Source organism: Condylura cristata, unplaced genomic scaffold, assembly GCF_000260355.1.
Source record: "Condylura cristata isolate star-nosed mole 26May11 unplaced genomic scaffold, ConCri1.0 scaffold00002, whole genome shotgun sequence".
NCBI classification, from domain to species: domain Eukaryota; kingdom Metazoa; phylum Chordata; class Mammalia; order Eulipotyphla; family Talpidae; genus Condylura; species Condylura cristata.
The window spans coordinates 20,187,381-20,208,766 of record NW_004567103.1 but is presented as its reverse complement, the minus strand read 5'-3'; the positions used below and the strand labels follow the sequence as shown (position 1 = coordinate 20,208,766).

General features: G+C 42.9%; 1 protein-coding gene across 1 annotated transcript in view; it reads right to left on the bottom strand.

Annotated features, from left to right (window-relative positions):
• Window positions 1–21,386, bottom strand: part of PLEKHM3 (pleckstrin homology domain containing, family M, member 3) — a 168,084-nt gene that overhangs the window by 119,887 nt on the left and 26,811 nt on the right. The window contains exon 3 of the mRNA XM_004674343.2: window positions 4,736–5,668. Coding sequence (XP_004674400.1) covers window positions 4,736–5,668 — 933 coding nt within the window. The remainder of the gene's footprint in view (window positions 1–4,735; window positions 5,669–21,386) is intronic.

Here is a 21,386-nt window from a genome sequence, read left to right as displayed (position 1 = left end):
GGGGGGGGGGGGGGGGAAGGAGAGCAAAAAGCTCTAAGTGCCAAAGAGATGTAATTACTAACAGCAGTCCCAAGAGGTTAAACAGCAGCCAAAGGAGTAAAACCATAAAAAGTGACAGCGTAAAAAAACGGTGCAGGGGATCCCCTTGCTCACTGTATTTCTTGCTGTCTCTTCCATTGACATTTTCAACTTTGTGTTAGAATCAGGAACCTTGTTCCACGTTGGGCCATTGAATTTCTCCTCCAGATGACAAAGCGGCCGCACAAGGAACACATAAAGGATGGGCTTTGCATCTTGTGTTACACCTATAAACAAGGTCCTGAGCCCCTCGTGGCACCCATCTGTCGGGTTTCCTGATTGCTGGGAAATTATGGGAAAAGTATGCTTGCACTTGGGCCAAGAAAATCCTATATCTATGGAGGAGAAATAGGTATGTGCACATGTTTCATTCCTGAAAAAAACAGGGTTACTGCTTTATCATTTAATTTATGCAGCATTTTGTGAACAATCTAATTTAGAACCACTCACAGGTACACACTCCATAAATATTTTAACAAGCTGCAAACTCATTTGTTTTAGCATTAATATTTTAATGCCACACATTCCCCAATGCCAAATGTAATTTGAATCCCAACCGGTCACTTCACTGAAGCATACCCCATTTTCTTCTACAGAGGTGTTTCTGGAAAACTGTACTAAAGCACTGTCAAATTCACTGTTCTTAAATATGACTTAACTTACATATGCCTCTGCTCAGAAGCCTTCCTTAACTTCAGGGTCAAACCTGCTCAACCTTATCAAGCCACCTTTTTCGGCTGGTCAAAAAGGACTGAGACATTTCACCACTTGGCACATCTGGTTCAATGTGTGGGCCTCACTTCTGAGGCTCTGTCACCGCTGCCTTGGGACATTCTGGATGTGGTTACCTGATGAATATCTGCCTTCTCTTAGCAGACTGCAAAGCTGAGGGGAGGAGAATCTTATCTGCTTGTAATCTTGACTCAGTCAGGTACACCAAGTTTCTGGCACATGGCCAGAAATTCGGCACACAATAAATGGTAGGGTGAGTAGAAGGACTTAATTTTCAAAGATATGTTTTGAGGACAAGGAGCTCCAGTATGAAGGCCCTGGAGACAGGGATAACCAGGGTAGGTAGCAGATCTGCAAGACCCCCCCTCCCTCCGTGCTTAGAGAGGGAGCCTCGGAGCAAACCCTACATCAGCAAATATGACTATAAAAAGTTCAAGCACATGTTAAGAAATATACAGTTATGCAAAGCATGTATTTTCAAAACCATAACCTCAGGCATTTGGGGATGATCATGGTTCTTTCTCTCAGGGACTCTGAGAGTTAGAGAACACAGAAATTCTTCACCTACAGAAAGAATTTAGTGAAATAAGGCCAACTTCACTACTTTGTAGGTTTAAAGGCCAACCTTTGTGGTGCCCCTAAATAGCAGCTGGATGACATCATATTAAAGAGCTACTCCGTGCAATCTTCCACTTCGGATTTTTATTCATAAAAAATAGTTAAAGGGGGAGGGACTAAAAAGATAAGAAATTGTAGTCTAAAGAGGCTCACTGCAACCATGACATACTGATAAAGCCAAGTTTCAACTAAAAACAAGTGACCGGACTTTGGCACTCAGGAAAACAAACACGCTCTGCCATCAGGTTTTCCACCAAATGCGTGTTTTTATGAAGATGCAAAGTTAGAGGATGTGAGAACTTAAGGAAGCAGCAGCTGGTTTAGATTAACTGTGTCTATGTGAACCATAGATCAGTTTTTAAAGTTCCATCTGCTATAATAATCTGATATATTGAAGCGTCTCCCACAAAATTAAAAAAAAAAAAAAACAACTCTTCAGAGGTTTGCTTAACAAGTTTTTGCCTTTTTCTTTTGAGACTCTGCCCCCTACAGGAGACGGACGCTGGCACTAGGAAGCCGGGATTCCAGGCACCACGAGGAAGGCAAATGCCAAGCAACCTGGGAAAGCTCCTGTATCACAAAGCACCTGAACCTAGCCTTCTCCATGGCACAGGAGGCCTTAGAAGGAGCAGACAGCGGAACCTAACCCCATCTCCCGGAATCCCTCCCCCCACCCATCTGCAACCTCTTCATTACATGAGCACCAGATTCAGCCAGCAAAGGGAGGCACCCCAAAACATGAAACCTAAAAGCTGCCATGAAGCTGCAGGCTGCCCATCTTGTAATCCTTTTTGCACTCTTTTCTAATTAGCTCCCTTCTCCTTGCCCCTCCTCTTCACCTTTCTCCATTTTCCTGTTAGCTGTGGGGCTAGCCTCCTAAGTAGCAGCCTCTTTCTCTCCTGGGTGCTGGCAACACTACTCATCTAGCACAGAAGGTTGACAGTGTACAATCCAGCAGGAAAAAACCTGAGAGGGAGGTACCCCCTAATTAGGGACTAATTGGTGGCAAACCTTGTAGAGCACCTGAGACTCTTCTTCCCTCCTTTCTAGAAGTTTCCTGGTTCAATCAATGCAGTCTCTGCCTTGAGAACTAAGCCAAGCTGCTCTCCCTGATTTCGATAACAATAGACTTGTTGACCCTATGAGCAATATGCCGGTGCTGCAGCGCACCATAATTCCAGGATGTCCACAGAGCAAGTGCTTAATACATTACTGTTGAATGTTTGAACTCCGAAATGTAACGTATATGCTGGTACAATATGACACTGAAATGTCAGTAATTTCCAATCACCCTAAAGCCAGTCTCTCTTCATTTCAAAACCATTTTCCAAAAGCAGCTAGCTGCCTGCAGAAGGCCCTCCTCACCTCACATCACCTCCAGTGTTTCTCTGCCTGCTCTGTGTTTCTGGCTTCCCCAGTCCTACCCTGCAAGTTTCCACTTCAAGTCACCCAAGCCCTTCAGGCAAAGTAATGCCTGATTCACATACTGTCCTCCTTTTAGATACATTATTGTTCATCGGAAAAGGCCATCGTCATTACTACACCTAAATTAAAAAAAGCGGGTTTTCAGCTTGCCACTGGTGGAAGCTTAGAGTAGAAAAATTAGGAAGTTTTCACAAGGTCAAAGCCAGGTGGTAACTAAGATGACGACCGAGTCATTAAATCAGCTATGGATAATTCCAGGAATAAGAGGTGGGAGGGGATTATCAATTTATAAAACCTAACCAATAGGACCCCAAAGCAATAAAATCCACAAAGTGATTCCACCAAAGAGGACCCCCCTTGCTCTGTATGGATCCTGGGAGATCTATACAGGCACCTACCTCTTCCCACCCCCTCAACCCCCAACAAACACACCTCTTTCAAAGTGCGGCTCTTTGCTGCCTTAGTCTATGCAGCCGTCATTTTCTCCTAATAAATTTGCCCTTTTAAAATTCAGCTTTTGCCTGTCTATGGCTATACAAGGGTCTTTTTTCCTTAATAAAACTGCCATATTGGGGCTCTCTCTGGTGGCACAATGGGTTAATGCACCGCATGGTGAAGTTCTCCAAAGCCACTGCAGCACGAGTTCAATCCCTGGCCAGGGAGCTGACCCACATGGCGTGGCAGACCTCTCCTGACCTGCCTACTACTGTTCCTATCAGCAGTGTACTTCATCAGTCTACCTGTTCTGCTCCCCACTCTGTCTCTGGTGAATCTTCTCATCCCCACACCTCTGGCCTGTACCCCAGTTCTATAAGCATAAATAAATAAATCTTAAAAAAAAAAAAAAGCCATATGCCACTCAGCGGGAATTCTACCAAAATCACTCTCCAAAGGAACCCAAAAACCCCACTCACCAAACCTAATACCACCTCTATTTTAGCTTTTCAATGTAGGAGCCAGCACAAATTTTAAAATTTGTTTTTAGCTGATGATGAGCTTCTTGTTCATTTTCAAATAATGTACTTAAATTGGTTACAATGAAATTAAAAACTCCCAGATCAGGCTTCCAATTAAACCTGCCTTCATGGTAAATTTCTTGACACAAATTGTGGAGTTTGGTGAAAGGGGAATGATTTGATTTAGCTTACAGGAGTTACATAAACTTGATTTAATAAGCTTTTTTTTTTCTTTCTAGTTTGTTGTCTGGGGGAAGTGAGGAGGAGTAGGGAGTATAGAGCAGAGAAGCAATAGTGGGATGTTAAGAAATAACAGAAGGCTGACCTTGAACTCTACCGAATGTCTCACCCTCCCAGGGCAGCTCCAGGAGCCTTGCAATTCCCCAGCATGAGGCACAGCCCCATCATGACTCAAGAGGTCACGATGAATCATCCTGTACCCTACTCTTACTCAGCTCCAGATTTTCTGGTAAGGCTGATTTTCTAAATTCTACCTTAACAGAATTTGCAAGGTTATGATCAATGCCGTTACTGACAAGGGGCATTCTCCCTGACTAAGGAGTGCTGCTTGTCAGCCTCAGGCTTGAAAGCCTCTAGTCAGACAGAATGTGCCATGCTCATTCACGTGACCCTTATTTAAGAAGACAAAGGAAATGGAATCACAGTGCACTCAGGAAGCTGACATCCTAGTCTGGTTATGCTTTGGCTAAGTCATCTTGATTCAGTGGGACACATCACATCTGCTTCTCTTTACCTTACCAATACAGCATGAAGATGGACAGATGTTCAAGCTCCTTGAAGGAAGAGATGCTTTTTAAACAGGAGGTAGAGATGACTAGTCGATTAGGGGTTTTTAAAGTGAATTTCAATGTAGGAAGTGGGAGTGTTCTTTAGAACGTGCTTTACGTTAAGAATTTGCATCATACCTGCACATTTGAAGCTCTGAGCAGTGAGCCCTCGTTCCAAAGACAAGGTCGTCAGAATGCTCAGGAAACTGGTGGTGACGGACTGGCGTTTGTTCTTCCTGAGTTCTTGCCCACCTATCTGGTCCTTGGCTTTGTTCCTCAGTGTGACTTGCAGATTTTGCTCTGAACTCCTCGCCACGTTGGCGGCTGTTTTCAGAGCCTCCATCCACTCCTGAGCCTTCTGCCGGGTCTCAGCCCGGAGGCGGAGGACGTCTTGGGGGAAAATAACTTGAAAGCAAGAGTCACAGTCATCCAGGTTGTCTATCTGGACAGCCAGACACACATCCACATTGTAGCTTAGCAGGGGATCCTCATCCAGCTTGCCGGGCTGAAATGCCATCAGGGAGGCCCTGCTCAGCACAAAGGTAAATGCCTTCCAGTTGTTCTGGACAGTGAGCCTGTAGAGTGTCCCTGATTTGAGGATGTTTTGGTACTGCTTAGGACTATCCAGGACGGGGGATGGCAGGAGCAGCTCACTGGACTTCTGTAAACAATGATTCTGTGCACAGTCAGCATGATGAGCAGGCCCTGGGGAGTTGGCCAGCGCATCCTGCCGTCCCACGCAGCCAGGCACGGCAGCATGCACGACTTCCCAGAGCTTCTGCCCCCAGTCCAGAGCCTCCCACGGTGACTCTGCCTTTAGCTGCAGCTGAGTGTTGTCATACAGAACGGTGTCCACCAGCCTGGCCTCGAGGTTGCCCAGGACAGAGATGCTCTGGAAGTGGGAGAGCTGGTATGTGGCACAGAGATTTTGATTCCCACTGCTGTCGAGGCTGTAGAAGTCCAAGTTGTAGGGTGAGAGTTCTGCATAACAGCTTTGCCAGTAGCTGTCGTGATCCTTCCGAATCTCCAGGTAACCCTTCTTTAGAATGTTTGGGAATGCCTGCTTGTGTTCTAGAAGAACAAAACACAAAACAAAAGAAGCAGTATGTTAACTTGTTCATGTGAATTATTTGAATGAGCTGAAAAGGCAGGTGCAAGCAACCACAATGTGTGGACAGCTGGCACACACTAGCCAGATGTGCACTTCCAGGATAGCACTTCACCGAAAAGCTGTAACTGGAGAAAGTCTCAGGTCTAAAAGCCTCAACAGGGTGGTGTGTGAGTGCAAGGAAGTACAGGAGTGGAGTGCAACCTGACTTGCAGAGGTGGTGCAAGGGTCTGTGGGGAAAACAGAGACCTCACGGGCTGGAATCTGAGATCTCTATGCCCTGCACTTGGCCAGGATTCTTTATTTTCTAGGTAACTTTCTACAGAATACCACATACATGAGAATGTTCCTCTTGCCATCTGAACCACGTCCCTCCTAAACCCCCAACTGTCCTGGTGGTGAAGCCGGGAAGGGCAGTTGGCAGGCAGAAGAGGAAGTGAATTGTTCACTCCTCAGGCTCCACAGTGTCTCCAAGGCCACCTGCACAGCGGCCATCTTAGAACCCTTTCTCATATCACAGCACACACACAATGCCCAGAACCATGTTGACACTTAAAAAGGACTTGCTAAATTAGAAATAGCTAAGCCCCAGACAAATATCCAGCATATTGGAGGTTTAATTCCCTTCGCCTTCCCTTCCCCTCCGTTTCACTAACTTATCTGGTCAGGCATCTTAAATCAGTGATTTACTACAATAAATACAAGTTTCATAGCTTAATAAAAGAGAATAGGCACTAGGAACTGCTGACACTTTGATCAGGTGAGAAAATGATGCACACAGGCAGGAGGCAGTGCCCCTCTCTGGGTGGGTTTACATTTCGGAGAGATTTCTCAACCTCTCTGCTGACACACGATTGAGACGTCATAAATCGACTGAATCATCCCCTACATAGGACACGTGACACTCCCAAAGGTCTGTACGAGTTCTGATCTTGGCTGAAGAAACAGAAACACAGACCTAGATCTTAAAATAGCAAAGAGAGAGAGAAGGACAGAAATGTGGCAGAGAACAGCCATTTTACCTGCATTACATCTCTGGTCCTGACGATCATTAGTATTTCTGGGGCTACTAAATACATCAGTTTCTTGCAACCCTACTCCCTTTGGAGAGAGAGACCGTTTCTCCATCGAGCTCTGACGGCAGTTCAGCCTCCTGCATCAAGTGACTCCTAGCCACAGCCTCTCCATCCACATCTCTCCAGTGCCTCAGCATGTCCTGGTGTAAAATAAAAATTGCCTTTCTTGCTTTGAGCTAGGAATGTTTCTTTTTCTTTCTTCCCTCAGAGCTCCTTACAACAGCTACCATGAATTACAACTTCTGCTTGAATTGGGCCCAAATCAGTGACAACCTGACCGTAACCTCACTTCCTTCTGAGGTTCAAGTCGGGCTGGTAAAAGTTAGCTCAGAGGATGGAATGAGAAGTCCTGCCAAGATGGGCAGCAAAGCCCTTTCCCCTCATGATGCACAACAGCAGTAAAGTGTGCATTTGCCTCAGTGTGTCCATCTCAGCTTAGTCCCTCTAAGCATCTATGTTAAATGGAGACAGAAAAGAGGCTCCTTGTAGAAACCACCCATACGGACAGGCTGCAGTTCAAAGTGTGACTTCATCAAAGAGCAGAATCAAGAACACAAATGTGGCCGGGAAACTATTCACTGGGGTGGCGTGTTTCTACGAGACCCTATTAATATTTGGTGTGTGAAGTATTATCTTTGATTGTGGAAGGCGGGAGAACTACCATTTTCCTTTCATTTCTAACAGCTGTTACTTTCTATTGGCTCTGAAGTTTTCTTTCAGCATTTTTGTTATGAGCCAGTCAGAAACTATGTATTTAAACTAAGCTTTCATTAGTTAACTGTAGAACAACTTCTCTTTCCAGAGACCATATTATTCCAACTCATTTAATTGTTCAATCTTACAAATAATATACTGGCTTAACTAACATCATAAATGACTCAGCTGGGGCCACTGAGGATTCATTTCCTTCTGGAAATTGCACCTGTATCTATGAACTTCATACTGAAACAACTGAAGAGTAGTTTATTGCTTTAAAAAAAGGGGGGTAGAGGGTTGAAAAAAATAGAAACAGAATTCTTTTTTTTCCTATTGCTTCCCACGCTGGCTAGTATGAAGAGCTCATTTACTCCCCCCTCAGAGAAGATCCCAACCCCCTCCTCTCTCTCCTCTCAGAGGACCCACGCAAGGGCCCAAGGACAAAAACTGCTACTGACTGAAAAGGAAGTAGGGAATTTTCCTCATCATGCACCTAATTCATTTCTGTCCCACAGACCCATCAGGAAGTTCTTCTTTTGTGTGAGTTCCTCTATCTGGTCTCAAAAAAGTTTCGATTCACAAGGCCACCGCTGCAATCAAGACCTTAAATGGGTTCCCGCCTTCATACCTCCTCATTCCAGATCATTTGATAGTTACCACATATCCCTTTGAGTATGCGTAGCCCTGCACATGGTCCCTCCCCTCTATAGGCCAAAAGCCATCACAAGTTTCCTGTTACAAAGTCACGTCTGGACTCCTTGATGGCCCTACAACATTCCATCATGGAAAATGTCAAGCACATGCCAGAGTATGTGGACACGGGAAATGCACACCCATGTACTCAGTCCTCAGATTCAAACATCATCAAGTGTTTCTGCTTTTTGTTTCATTTCTCTCGCCCCTTTTGAATTCTTACTTCTTATTGGGTAGTTTGCTTTAATTTTTCTGGAATATTTGGAAGTTATTTGCAGAACGTATCACCCATGTAATAGATAAAATTTTCAGAAAATCTTATCTGACAGTATTTTCATCCCCTACAACATGAGTAATTTCTTTCTGATACCAGTTTGTGTCTGATGTCACCAGGTTGCCTAAAAAAAAATGCCTTTAATATAAATGATCTATTTAGAGTCATCATGCATTGATTTGATTGACTTTTTAAAGTCTCCTTAAATCTTTAACAGTTCCCTTTTTCTCCATTTTTTCCTTCACTGGGGAGGGGGTGGCGGGGGGGGGGACATGTGTTCCTTTGTCCTATATAATTTCTCAAATTCTGGGTTTGGCCAAATGTACCCCCATGATGACTTTGGTTAAATGTAGCCTCATGATATGAGGGAGTAGGGGAACATTTAAACAATGTTTTTATCAACAGCTATTTAGATCTCAGACTTTTTTTTGCTAGACTGTATCACATGTAGTTGTCCTACTTCTAGGGAAATTAAGAGTGATTAGGGGGTTCAGTGATGTTATCCCGATGACCCCATTAGAAAGTCAGCCAGGGACCTTCCACACGGTGCCACCACTCTTCACTCGCTGTGTCCCAGTCACAAATACCTCCTCACAGCTGCTCTTACCATGCAGCCAACCTCCACGCATTTCTCTCTCACTGTCCCCCTGCCTAGACTTCCCTTCAACTCTGCCTGCCATGTCTTCCTCGCATGAGAGCTAATGTAAAATCTCACGTACTCCTGAAGAAATGAGAAAATTAGGATAGGAGAAAATTATTGTCTTCCTCTGAAGCCCCTGGCTCTATGCTGACACCCTTCTACTGACTCAGTTCAGATACCATTTCACATGTACCAGATGCATATTAAATTATAAAACAATTTTTTAAATCAGTTAAAAATATTAAAGTTTCTGCCTTCATAGCCAACATCTATAATCCTCCTGCCCAGTCTGTGTATAATTTGATATGAAGTATTTCCAAACATATACACATCCGTTGTAATATAATAATTAGGTGTGTTCGCATATATTAGCATGTATGATCATTGAATCTTATGTGCTTCCATTTTGGTTACTTCATGCAATTGTCTTTTTAAAAGCCACTGCCCAGATCATAACACATGTAACAAACATTTAGGAAATCTAGTTTATCAAGGAAATCTAAACTGCCTAAGTCAGCACAGTGGATGAAGTCATAAGAAAAGGAATCTTAGTTTAGGCAGGCAGCAGTTAGAATGAAAGACAAAGAGCAGTATTTTAATACTTTCAGAGAATTCAAAAGCCCATGTGGTGCTAATACTAGAAATCAAAATTATTTAGGCAAATTCAAAGGGAACATCTAAATCCTTATAACAAGACTGATGAATGTGAGAGGAAGCCAAAGTTCAGGGTGCCTGGGTCCTAGGTCACAGCGACATGCTGTCCTGGACAGGCCCAAAGGACAGCCTCTCATAATCAGCAGCTAGACTGAATTTGTTTTGCTTGTCAGTTGTCTCAGGTTCTTTATAGGTTATCTAGGCTACCACTGGCTATAAAGACAGATGATTTTTAAGAGTCAAAAGACTAGAGAACAGGGTTTACATTGATTATTTGGTTCAAAGATAAGGGACTAAGCAACTCAAAACATTTTCTGAGTACTGCTGACTAGTGCAAAACGAGACACTAAGCTCCACTGGAGGCACGAAGATGACAGAAGTTCTCAATAAGTTTATAATTTGTTTTTGGTAAATGGCTCTCATATGAAACTTCTAGAGCAACAGAAACTGATTAACTCAAGATCAAGGAGAAAAAGTACCACTTCAGAACAAAGGCATTCCTATGATTTAGCTTTTCTTCATATATGGTCAATGCCAGTCATCTGTACTCAAGGTCATCTCTGATGAACAGACCCCACTCCCAGCTTCCCAGACTACAGTGCCACTTGGTGCAACCTCTGCTCAGAGCTCTGGTCCTGGCTGCAGCAATACACTGACAGCCTAGAGCATGGGTGAATGTGATTAGACTTCCCCAGCGGCACAGACTCCCTGAGGTCCACCATTCACCGCCAGTCTGGCCTCTCCCTCCAAGTCAGCATGCTTCCCGGGGGGGCTAATTACAACCACAAGGCTCCTGGACTTGGCACTAGTCACCTACTTCAATTCCAAGGGCTCCTGTACTTCCTCTCCTACAACTGACCATCTTTCAGCTCCATCCACCCTCAATCTCCCAAAGTAGCAGCCCCTTTTGGCATTGTATGAATAGAGACGGAAGGTAACTTTCATCGACTGCCTGGAATTCCATACTGAGAAAGTTGCTGAGGCCACATCTGGACTCAGCAGGGAAAAACACTATGATGTCACTGAGGTGGGAAAAGAGATATGTTATGCACTTGCCATATGGTTTTACAATCTTTATCAATACAGGTCCTTACTCTCCTTGACTCTAGAGACCTAATTCTTCCACAAGAGTAATATCCTAGACCTCTTAGACCTCTTTATCATAAGGTACAATCATACCTCGTTTAATTGTATTTTTGCTTTATAATGTTTGGCAGATATAACTTTTTTTTTTTTTTTAACAAACTGAAGGGCTTTGGCAACCCTGTGTTAAGAAAGCCTACTGCCACCTTTTACCTAATAATATGAGCCCACTTTGTGTACCAATGTTTTGGCATTGCAAGCATTTGCATTACTACTGTATCTGTAATGGTGTTGATAAGATACTGTTTTAATTGTTTTGGGGCACAATGAACTATGCGGATATAAGACAGAGAACATAGTTGATGAATGTGTGAATTCAGACTGCTTCAGTCACCAGCCTAAAGGTCCCACTTCCTACCATCATCCCATTGGGAGGGTTGAGATTTCAAGATGTGAATTTGGGAGGGTGCATGTATGCAAACAGACCATAACACCAATCAAGTTTTCCATACCTTCTTTACTTTCCCCAAACACCTCATGCTTCACGCACTGTAGGAACCTCCTTACGTAGCCTCCACTTGGCCTTAGTCAACTAACCACTCACCCGTGCAAGTGCTGTAGCACACAGCAGGTGCCGGAGTCAATCAGCAAGTTGAAATCGTAACTATCTTTAATGGCTGGATGACCATGGACAAACCCCTGAGTCAGACTTTCAGTTTCTTCATCTTTATTTGACCTCACCTTCCTTCTGGTGCAGGTGCTGCTCAGCAGTAGAAAGTTAGAAAAACGACAGCACAGGAGAAGAGAAGTAAAGGCCCTGGTAAGTAGCTTTGGAACAGCAGAAAATGGACTCAGCTGTTTAGAATTAGAGGTGGGGGGGCCCAGGAGCCGCCGAGCAGGCACACAATATTGTTCATGTCACCTTTCTGCTTCTAGGCACTGCTTGGTTTTGGCAAGGTAATAGGAAGCGCCAGGTTAAAATATAAAACCAAGAGCACAACAGTTACATGTAGCACATTGATAATCCACAATGACATTTCCATACCACCCGAATGTAAGCCATGTTGGTTGGCACAAGCAGCCAACTCTTTTTGGGTTTTTTGCCCCACTTATAGAATATAGCCTTTCCTCACCAAAGCTAGAAAGGATTTGAAATTGTGTTTGAATATTGATACCTTTGAATTCCTACAGAAGACTACTGCCAATAATGAAACATAAAACACATCACTATACCAGATTATAAATTCTTTTGATTATACAATTTCACCCAAAGGCTGTTTACAATAAACCAAATCAAAAAACTTATGTACTTTTTTTTATCTTCTGAAACCTTACTTGCTAAATTTGAAAAATAGCTTTAGGCACCAGACTTTATATTCTGCTACTTATTCTAAGGAAAAGGAAATAGCTTAACTCTATACTTTAATAATAAAACAAGACAAGGAAAATTGATTTAAATATGAACAACTTTCACTGCCAGGCCATCTGTAAATATTTACTGATTCAATACAATTTCTCTGCTTGAAGTTTATGAACAGTTAGGATGATGTTTCCAACACTCCCTCCTACACAGCATCACATCCAATTAATGAAAGGTATAGAATAGAAAAACATCATCTGTAATGAAATAAACGATGCGACCATGCCTCAGAGTACAGTGATGGAGTCTTCTTTTAGAGCACGTAAGAAAGGCGAGGCGATTTGAGACATCAAGAGAACCCTAACTAGCAAACACAGCTGTGTGCCACAGTAACGTGTCCGCATCAACAGCTCTATCATCTTTGAAGCGGGCTATGATAATAGCACCCAACTCACTGTACTATCATGAGAAAGAAATGAGCAGCCCGTAGAACAACACAAGTACATCCTAGGTGTTCCACAGTGCCCAGTATTTGAACTGTTTTAGTCTTCTGGTTAACAGAAGAACTGTATCCTTGTTAAAGAAAAGTCTTCCACCTCTACTACTATCCCTGATTTCTTCAGACTCTTTCTCTACATCTTAAAATTATCCTTCCACTGATCTCTTTTCCTCCTGTCTTCCAGTATCATGAGGTTTACTGTATCTATTAAAAAAACATTCAGTTGCTCCTACCTCTCCTATAGTTCAATCTGTCTCCGTTCTCCAGTTCCAAGCTCTAACAATGCCTCCGCTTCCTGTCAGCATGACCTGGCCTCTACTGCTCGGACCTCATTCTCACACCCCTTCTTTCACTCCATCCACAACCCTCTCATGTTCTTTGAACAAGTCAAATACATTCCAGTCTCAAAGCGTCTGGTGTCGCTGTATCTTCTGTTGGCGACTTCTCTTCCTGCGGCATTGATGGATTCACTTCCCTCATTTTTTCACCTCAAAAGGGGCTGTGCTCAGTGAGGCCATTTCTTACCACCTCAAAGAGCCCCCTCTCAGTCCCTCTCTAGCATACCACTTTGCTTTATTCCTTTGAAAAACCTCTCCTTAAGGGCAGGGACCTGAATGTCTCTTTCTCCGCTGTACACAGGAAGATCAAAACATCACCAGTTGGAGGACACAGCCAAGGTGTACAGCAACAAACTGAACCCCAGAATCATACAGACCTACCTCCAGATTACAGCAGCACTGGGTGACTGCAGGCTCCCCCCTCCTGGGGCAGGGGGTTGTCCGCGGAAAGTTGAGGAGAGCGCAGGCCTAGGGAGCAAACAGAATCAGGGCTTCCCCTGAAAGCGGCTGGCTATACCTCCCGCTGGTTCCTCTCCTGCACTTGCCCTGCGTCACTCCTCCCCGTGGGTTGCGTGAACAAAGGGAGGGAGGAAGAGAGGGCAAGAGCATCATTCTAACATGGACACAACAGCTACAGAAAAGGAGGTTCACCTGTCACCCCCAAAACTCAACCTTGCCAACTTCCAGGTTTTTCTGTAAAATAACCTCTTAATCTTTACTTTCAAATAATTTTCAAGTGCTTCTTGCCAACCATATCACATTTGGTCTATTTGTCTGGCTCTGAAGCTCCTCTGGAAATAACCCCAACCGTTCCAGCTCTGCCTCCTGCAACCCCACACGGGCTGCGTTCAGCTCCACCTGGGCTTTATAAAGCACAACCCTCAAAGCTCAGCTGAAATATCTTTTCCTCAATCAAGACTTTTCTTACATTCTAGATTAAGTCGTCTCTCTTTTCTTTACATTTCCAGTTAACAAAACACAGTTTTACCAAGTCTATTTGTTTCGGGTTATAATGTCCTAATATGTTAAACCAGAATAATTAATCTAACATGTAGTTCCTTGTTCTCACTAAAAGCACATGAGGGAAGTGAAATTAACACAATCACTTTAATTATGATCCAGCCACAGAAGCCCACGACAAAGTACGTGGAGTGATACGACAGGAAGAAAGCAGAAGGGAGGTGATGTCTTGCACTTTTTAAGTGTGTTTCACAGGCTCTAGTACCTTGCTGGCTTCTGCAGGGCTCCCAGATAAGCCAGAAACTTATTCTGGAAGAAATAAACTAGGCTCTAGTCATATCTTTTCTGTGAACTACGTTAGAGTTTTATGGATAAAAGAGAATATCTGTTTTCCATTCATAAAAGTAGCTGTGTAGGCTTAGTAGAAACAGACAGGAAACATAGGGCTGCATATTAACTAGTTACCCCAACTTAAGGATCCTTTCCATCAGAATCCACTGCTATGGGCAACAATGATCCACATAAGTCAATACAGTCCTGGTGAATTTCACTTCTCAAATGTGAAGCTGAACAGGCCATCACAGACCCAACGTCTTTAATGCAGAGGTCTCCTGCTTCCTGTGAAAAGGGCAATCCCTAGTTTTTTGTTTTTTTTTTAATTTATTTATTTATGCATACAGAACTGGGGTACAGACCCTCTGGTCTGTACTTTTAAGTGTGTTTCACAGGCCCTAGTACTATGTTGGCTTCTGCAGGGCTCCCAGATAAACCAGAAACTTATTCTGGAAGAAATAAACTAGGCTCTAGTCATATCTTTTCTGTGAACTACGTTAGAGTTTTATGGATAAATGAGAATATCTGTTTTCCATTCACAGGGGGCTGTGAGAGGATTCACCAGAGACAAAGTGCAGAACAGGCAGATCATGGAAGTACACTGCTGAGGGGAGCAGCGGGCAGGCCACAAGAGGTCTGCAGTGCCATGTGGTCACCTCTGGGGCAGGCGGGGATCGAACTCATGCTGAAGTGGCTTTAGATTCTTAGTGCTGTGCTTTAACCCACTGCGCCACCAAGGAGGGCCAATCCCTAGTTTTTAAATGATGTTTTTGATCCAGAAAAAAATTTCAGACATTAATCTTTAAACTTTGCTCATGCTTTGCCATGGTTTACTTTCACTGTGTTGCCCTAATCTGCAGGAAGTATAAAAGAACACTTATTTAAAAGTCTCAGATCCTGGCATAATGCATTTCATTACTGTAGCTTTGAGTAACATATATCTTAGAACCAGAAGGAACTGAGAATCTTTAGCCCAGTTCCATTAAAGGCAGAACAGGACACTTGCCTACTCTCTTGGCTCGTTCTCCCCCTTCTTTACCAATGGAGCCCTAATTATGTTTGGGTATTGTGGCTGATGCTCAGAGGAGGTGGCCGTTGCCCTGCCCCATGAAAAGAATCATGACTTATTTAATTACAGTATTTCCTGTTGAACTTTGCCAGAAATTGCTTTAGGAGTGGGCATATGACCCCAGTTCCAGCTACAGGGGTGCGGGTGGGGGGGGTGGGGAGGGCGCACTATGGGCAGCCTCTGGAAAGAGACTGGAGGAAGTGCCCTGTTTTCCCTTTCTGCCTCTGGCTATTACCATGCAAGAAGATGACTGCAGGGCCTGCTGTAGCCATCTTGTACTAAACTTGGGAGAGAAGAGATTCCCCCAGCATACCGAGCTAGCATGTAGAAGATGGAATGTGCCTGGGTTTTGATGACCCTGAGACAACCTACCCTGGTGTCCTGCAACCAGGGCTTGCCAGCCACTAGTCAATAGCTATGTGTTAGATGAAAAAATAAGAGGATAAATGACCTTAGATGTATATCACTTTTAGTTGAGTATTTTATTTCTTGTTTCTGATAAAACTCTAACTTATTTAAAAGATTTGGAGAGAGGCACCAAATGTCCTGGTCAAGGTTATACCACAAAGTATGCAAGTTGAGAGTGGGACTACAACTTTCAGATGTTGAGTCTAGATCACACTGCCTTTCATTTGTGGCAGAGGGAGGGTGTCCTAAACTCCTTGAGGCTTGTGAAGTGGTATACAGAATGGTCATGTGCAACTTCTCATACCAAGCCTCCTTGGAATCCTAGATCATCACATCCTCGTGGTGTAGCCTTGGGTGGGTGACATCAACTTCTTTAAGGTTCAGTTTTTTCAACTATCATCCATAATATTGAACCATTGTGAGTATTAATAAGACAACAGATTAACATTTTTTAGCACAAGGCTGGGCATAAAATTAACCAATCTAATTAATTGATCGTTTTTGTTGATAGTATTAATAATAACAAACTTTGTTTCATTTAACTTACGGTATACATCAGTGAAGAAAGAGGCCATTTCCATTTTGAAAAAAATACAAGCCAATACTTACTGTCCAGATTTTCTAAGAACAAATACACAGAATCTAACCCAATTCATATGTTCAGACTTGGTACAATAGAAGGTTGTCTACAACTTGCTTCATGTCATTAAAGAATTACCAACATTGTGGAAGATGGGTGGGTGAATAAGCAATTACCAATACCTTGCAGGTATAATAAATGTGTTGTAGAAATAAAGGAATTTTAAATGAGAAAAACACAGAAATGTCTTGGGTGGGTGTGGCCTTTGAATTGGCCCTTGAAAGATGATAGAGGATTTGGAAAAGTGAAAAGGGCAGCAAGGTATGCTGGGATGAAGAGACAGCCTGGGGACTAGCCTTGGAGCTTGAAATCACATGGCACATTTGAAAATGGCACAGAGATGGGGTGAAGGAAGGTGTGGGAGGTAAGGCTGGAAGGATATCTGGTTGCTTTATAAAATCTACACTTGATTTTGTGAAGAATGGGAAACATCATTCATTTTGAGAACAGAGTAGCATGAAAAGATTTGTTTTAAGAAGGTAATTCTAGCAGTTATGAAATTAATAGCTATAGTTCTCCTTTGCCAAAAAAGATAAAATATATTAACAGGAAAGCCACAAAAGTCAGACACTTCATTTTCAGACTTCCCATGTAGAAATGTTAGGAATCAGAATGCAGGCTGTCCATCAAACAGTTTGGGTTTCCTAGAAGCTGCCACAGCCAACATTAAAAAAATGTTACCAATGGAAACTATACAACCATATAAAATCAACTTTCTGTGACCTATTTTAGCAACTTCTTTGTACTGACTAATCTTGCTAAAGGGTGAATCATAAATTCAGCAAGAGAGCATGTCCTGATGACCTCACTTGTTCTAAGCCTGCAGGAATATTCCCACCTCTACTGGCTCCAAGCTTTTGAGAAACATCATAATTAAAAAGAAAAAAAAAAAGCAGTCATTTTAGTTTAAGTCCCAAATTTGGCTTTTTCCCCCCAGTGTAAAATGGGGAAAAAGAGATTCAAAACAGAGTAACATAAAACTGAGGATAAAGAAACCATACTGCCATGATTTTTCTAGCCCCAAAGAAAATCTCTGCTTGAGACCTCTTCCTAAAGAAGTCAGAACAAGAAAATACAAGCACAGGAATGGCACCAGGTCACGAGAGAGTGGAACCGACTGAAACAAAAGCCCCACTGACCAGTGCCCTCGCCCAGCGGATGACAATGTGAACACAGTCAGGGAGGGGAAGTAAGTTGGATTCACGGTCTTCTGAGTTTCAGAGCTCCACAGCTAATGCAGAGGATTTCTTTAAAAATTTTTGATTTAAAAAATTGCAACAGCAGTTCATCCAGAAGTAAAGTTATAAGGCCATAGAAATCTGTGTTAAATGCTTTCAAGCATTCCGATATTTCCACACGACCTTCCATTACAGATCGGACTGTAGTAATTAGCTCCCTCACATCCATGAGTCAGGGTCAGTTCAAATATATCCTAGAATGACATAATTTTTGAGTTGGGAAAGATCAGAGAGATAATTTAACCTGCTCCACTGGGTTATAAGCCAAAGGCAACACACATCTCTACATGGGGAGCAAGGAGCAGAGTTGGGATACATACTTTCAAGTCCCAGTTGACAGCTCTATCCACATAGATAAATCTTTACCTTCCTCTTCTGTGCTGATAGACTTATTGATGTGCATGTGTATGTATGTGTAGCGCCGGGTTTTGTGAGTATAAAATGTTATGTGTATGCAACCCAATTTTTCAAATTGATTAACACATCTAGTATCTACAAGTCCATGTGACTTTTCACATTCTTACCTTAATGGATGTTTATATTAGGTGTGTAATTCTATGATGCTAGAACCCTGTCTTCTTTCTCCTATGGGAAGTTCCCTGTGCTTATGGGTATATCATTACCCAATGATACTTGGTCAAGAGCTCGTCCAAATAGAAATAAGATCGGTGCTAGGACCAGAAAGTAGTCATTCTGGTGGTTCCTCCCCCAGGGCCAGTTCCCGGGCAGACCTCACCGCAGCTCCTGGGCAGGCCAGGTAACTAGGGTAACAGCAAAGAAAGGAAATGACCCTGAGAAAACATTGGCTTTCATGTTTTACCTTGGGGTTCTTTAAAAAAGCAATAACTACCCCTTATGTGAGGTACTGCCTATGTTAATTAGTCAGATGGGAAGAATTATTTCACAGTTGCAAATATATCAAATCATCATGCAGTTTGAAGGCCTTACAGTCTTGTCAATTATACATTAATAAAGCTGGGGGTTTGGGGGGGAGAAGTACTGCCTCTGATGCCATCATGCTTAGCTCTATCTGTTCTAATTTATGGCCTAACCTCTTGATATGACTATCTGTCCTTAGTACACAGAGTCTTAACCAAGTTGGATTCAAGCCACATTCTACTCACCTGGTGGGCCCCACTGGCTCTGTCCTTCATCCACTTGGCACAGGCAAGATTCCATCTTATGAAGTGTGTCTATGCCTGAGGCAGTGCAATCTCTCGAGTGCATTCATAGACTTTGAAGTAAGACTGAATGAAAAGGTAGCCAAAGATGGAGCAAACCTCCAAAGCCCCCTTTCCATGGTTATAATCCCATGGATTAGTTCACAGACATTCTTCTCTATGGCCAGTATATAAGAGTGTGAAAGGCAAAGTTACAGTCTTCTTTTTGCAGACTCACTGGCGCCCGACAGAACCATGATGAGCTCTGTACTGTCCATGCACTTTGGCAATTATGTTAAATGCAGAAAACAACCCTTGCTTAGCCAGATTGTTTTGCTGTGACTTAGTTTTTCCTAATGATCCCATGAAGGATTTTACTTTGGTGAACACTCTTCAGGTCTGTTTCTTCCATACATTTCTCCTCCCCTCCCCTAGTTATTGGTAGCACATACAATAGTCAGAGCACTGTGTGAGACACTGAGAATAAAATAATAAATAATAAACAACCTATTCTCAGTGACCATAAAGAGCTGATCACAAATCAGTATGAGAGACGGAATGAGTCGTCCTTTTCCCATGAACAAATCAGGTAATAGGTATCAGCAAGTAGACTGCAGGAAGGTCAGCTCAAGAAAGATTTACTGTGAGGTCATTTTTTGAAGAAGACTATGTCAGGGAAAACTAGGAATGACTATAGTATCACCTTGTCACTGACAAGTTACAAATAATAGTAACAGTAATAATGATATGAAATGTTTAAAACATTGTTTACTATGTACCAAATATGGCCTTAAGAAACACTTTATGGATTAAATGCTTTAATCCATTTATTTACTCCAAAGAATATGAGAACACTAATTCAAAAACAATCCTATCCTGATAGCAGCATTATCACAAGAGACAAATTCTGGAATGAACTTAAATGACCACTGTTAGACAACTGGATAAAGAGATTGTGGACCTGGACCTCTCTGGTGACACAACGGGTTAAAACACAGCACTATGAAGCTGTCCCCAGTCACTGCAGCATGAGTTTGATCTCTAGACAGGGAGGTGATGCACATGGTGCAGCAGACCTCTCCTGGCCTGCCCTCTGCTTCCCTCAGCAGTGTACTTGATCAATCTGTCTGTTCTGCTCCCTACTCCATCTCTGGTGAAGAATCTCATGGCCCCTGCATCTCTGGCCTGCACCCCAGTTCTGCATACATCGATAAATAAATCTTTAAAAAATATTGTGGACCGTATGTGCAATGCAACACTACTCAGCTACTTAAAAAAAAAAAAAAGGTATGAAATAGTGCCTTTTGGGACAAAATGGATAGATCTTGAGGTGACTGTGTTAAGTGACATAAGTTGGAGAGCAGAAGACAGTTACCAGGTGGTTTCACTCATTTCTGTGGAACATAAATAACCACAGAAAACAAACTGGCAATCACACAAAAATAATTCTTAGACTCTGTGAAACTTACCCTGATTATCACAGGGAGTGGGTGTTCCTGGAGGGCATCTTGGGGGGTGGAAGAGGAGATGAGGGAGGGACTGTATAGAGTTGTGGCACTGGGGCTTTGGTGGAGGGTGAGGGATGCATGAACACATATGGGAGTGTGAAGTTGTACACCCACAACTAGACAGTTATGTAAACAGCCAGCAAATCACTAAAATTTGAGGGAAAAAAGATGTTTTAATTCATTTAATATAAGAATTTGAGGTAAGTATTACTATTACCAACATTATATGGCATAAAAAAAAGAGACCGGCCCAGAGAGACTAAGTTAGCCCAACTACACAGCTAGCAAGGGCTGAAAAGGCCTAGGGTTAGAGTGTTTCTAACTAATTTGCTACCTTGTCTGACCAGAGGTCCTGTTCTGACAGGGCTGCCCACTAACAACATAGCTGTGATTACACTCCAGCTACCACTGTCCTGTTTATGCCAGAACCTGACTTGCTTTATCGGGAAAGCAGCATTTCTCCTCAGTAAGGTTCAAAAGCCCAAGTATTCATAAGCAAATGAAGCCAAAGACTTAGTGGTCCTACCCAGTGAAGAAGATCCTTGGGCTTGTTTGTCACCGAGGAAAGAGAGGAGTTGGGGATCAGAGCAGAAGTGGAGGAAGGGAGGAATGAGAACAATTCCTGGTAAGTCTTCAAGCTACTCAAAGTACTTCAAGCTACTTCAAACTACTCAAGGAAAGGGTCAGGAAAAAAAAAAATCAACCGGGAGAAACATAAGACCATGCAGAAATAAGCCCATATGAAGGAAAGTGACAGAGCTAAATACAAAGCCAAGCTGACCTCACTGAAGGACACCGATTGACTACATTATTTCTTCTGAGGAGCCCTCAACTTCTCATTATCCCTTGTTAATTTTTAGAACAGCAGAGGGGGAGATGGTGGGATGATCAGTCACTTTTGGACTATGCAGTACTGTGAGATAGTCCAGCAGACATGTTGACTAGGCAGTCGGAAGTCTGAGTGTGAAACTCCAGGAAGAGGTCTGACTTGACCCCAGGTCTCCTGAGCCCTCACCTCCAGCTACATGACCTCCCTCTGCTCTTGGCATATT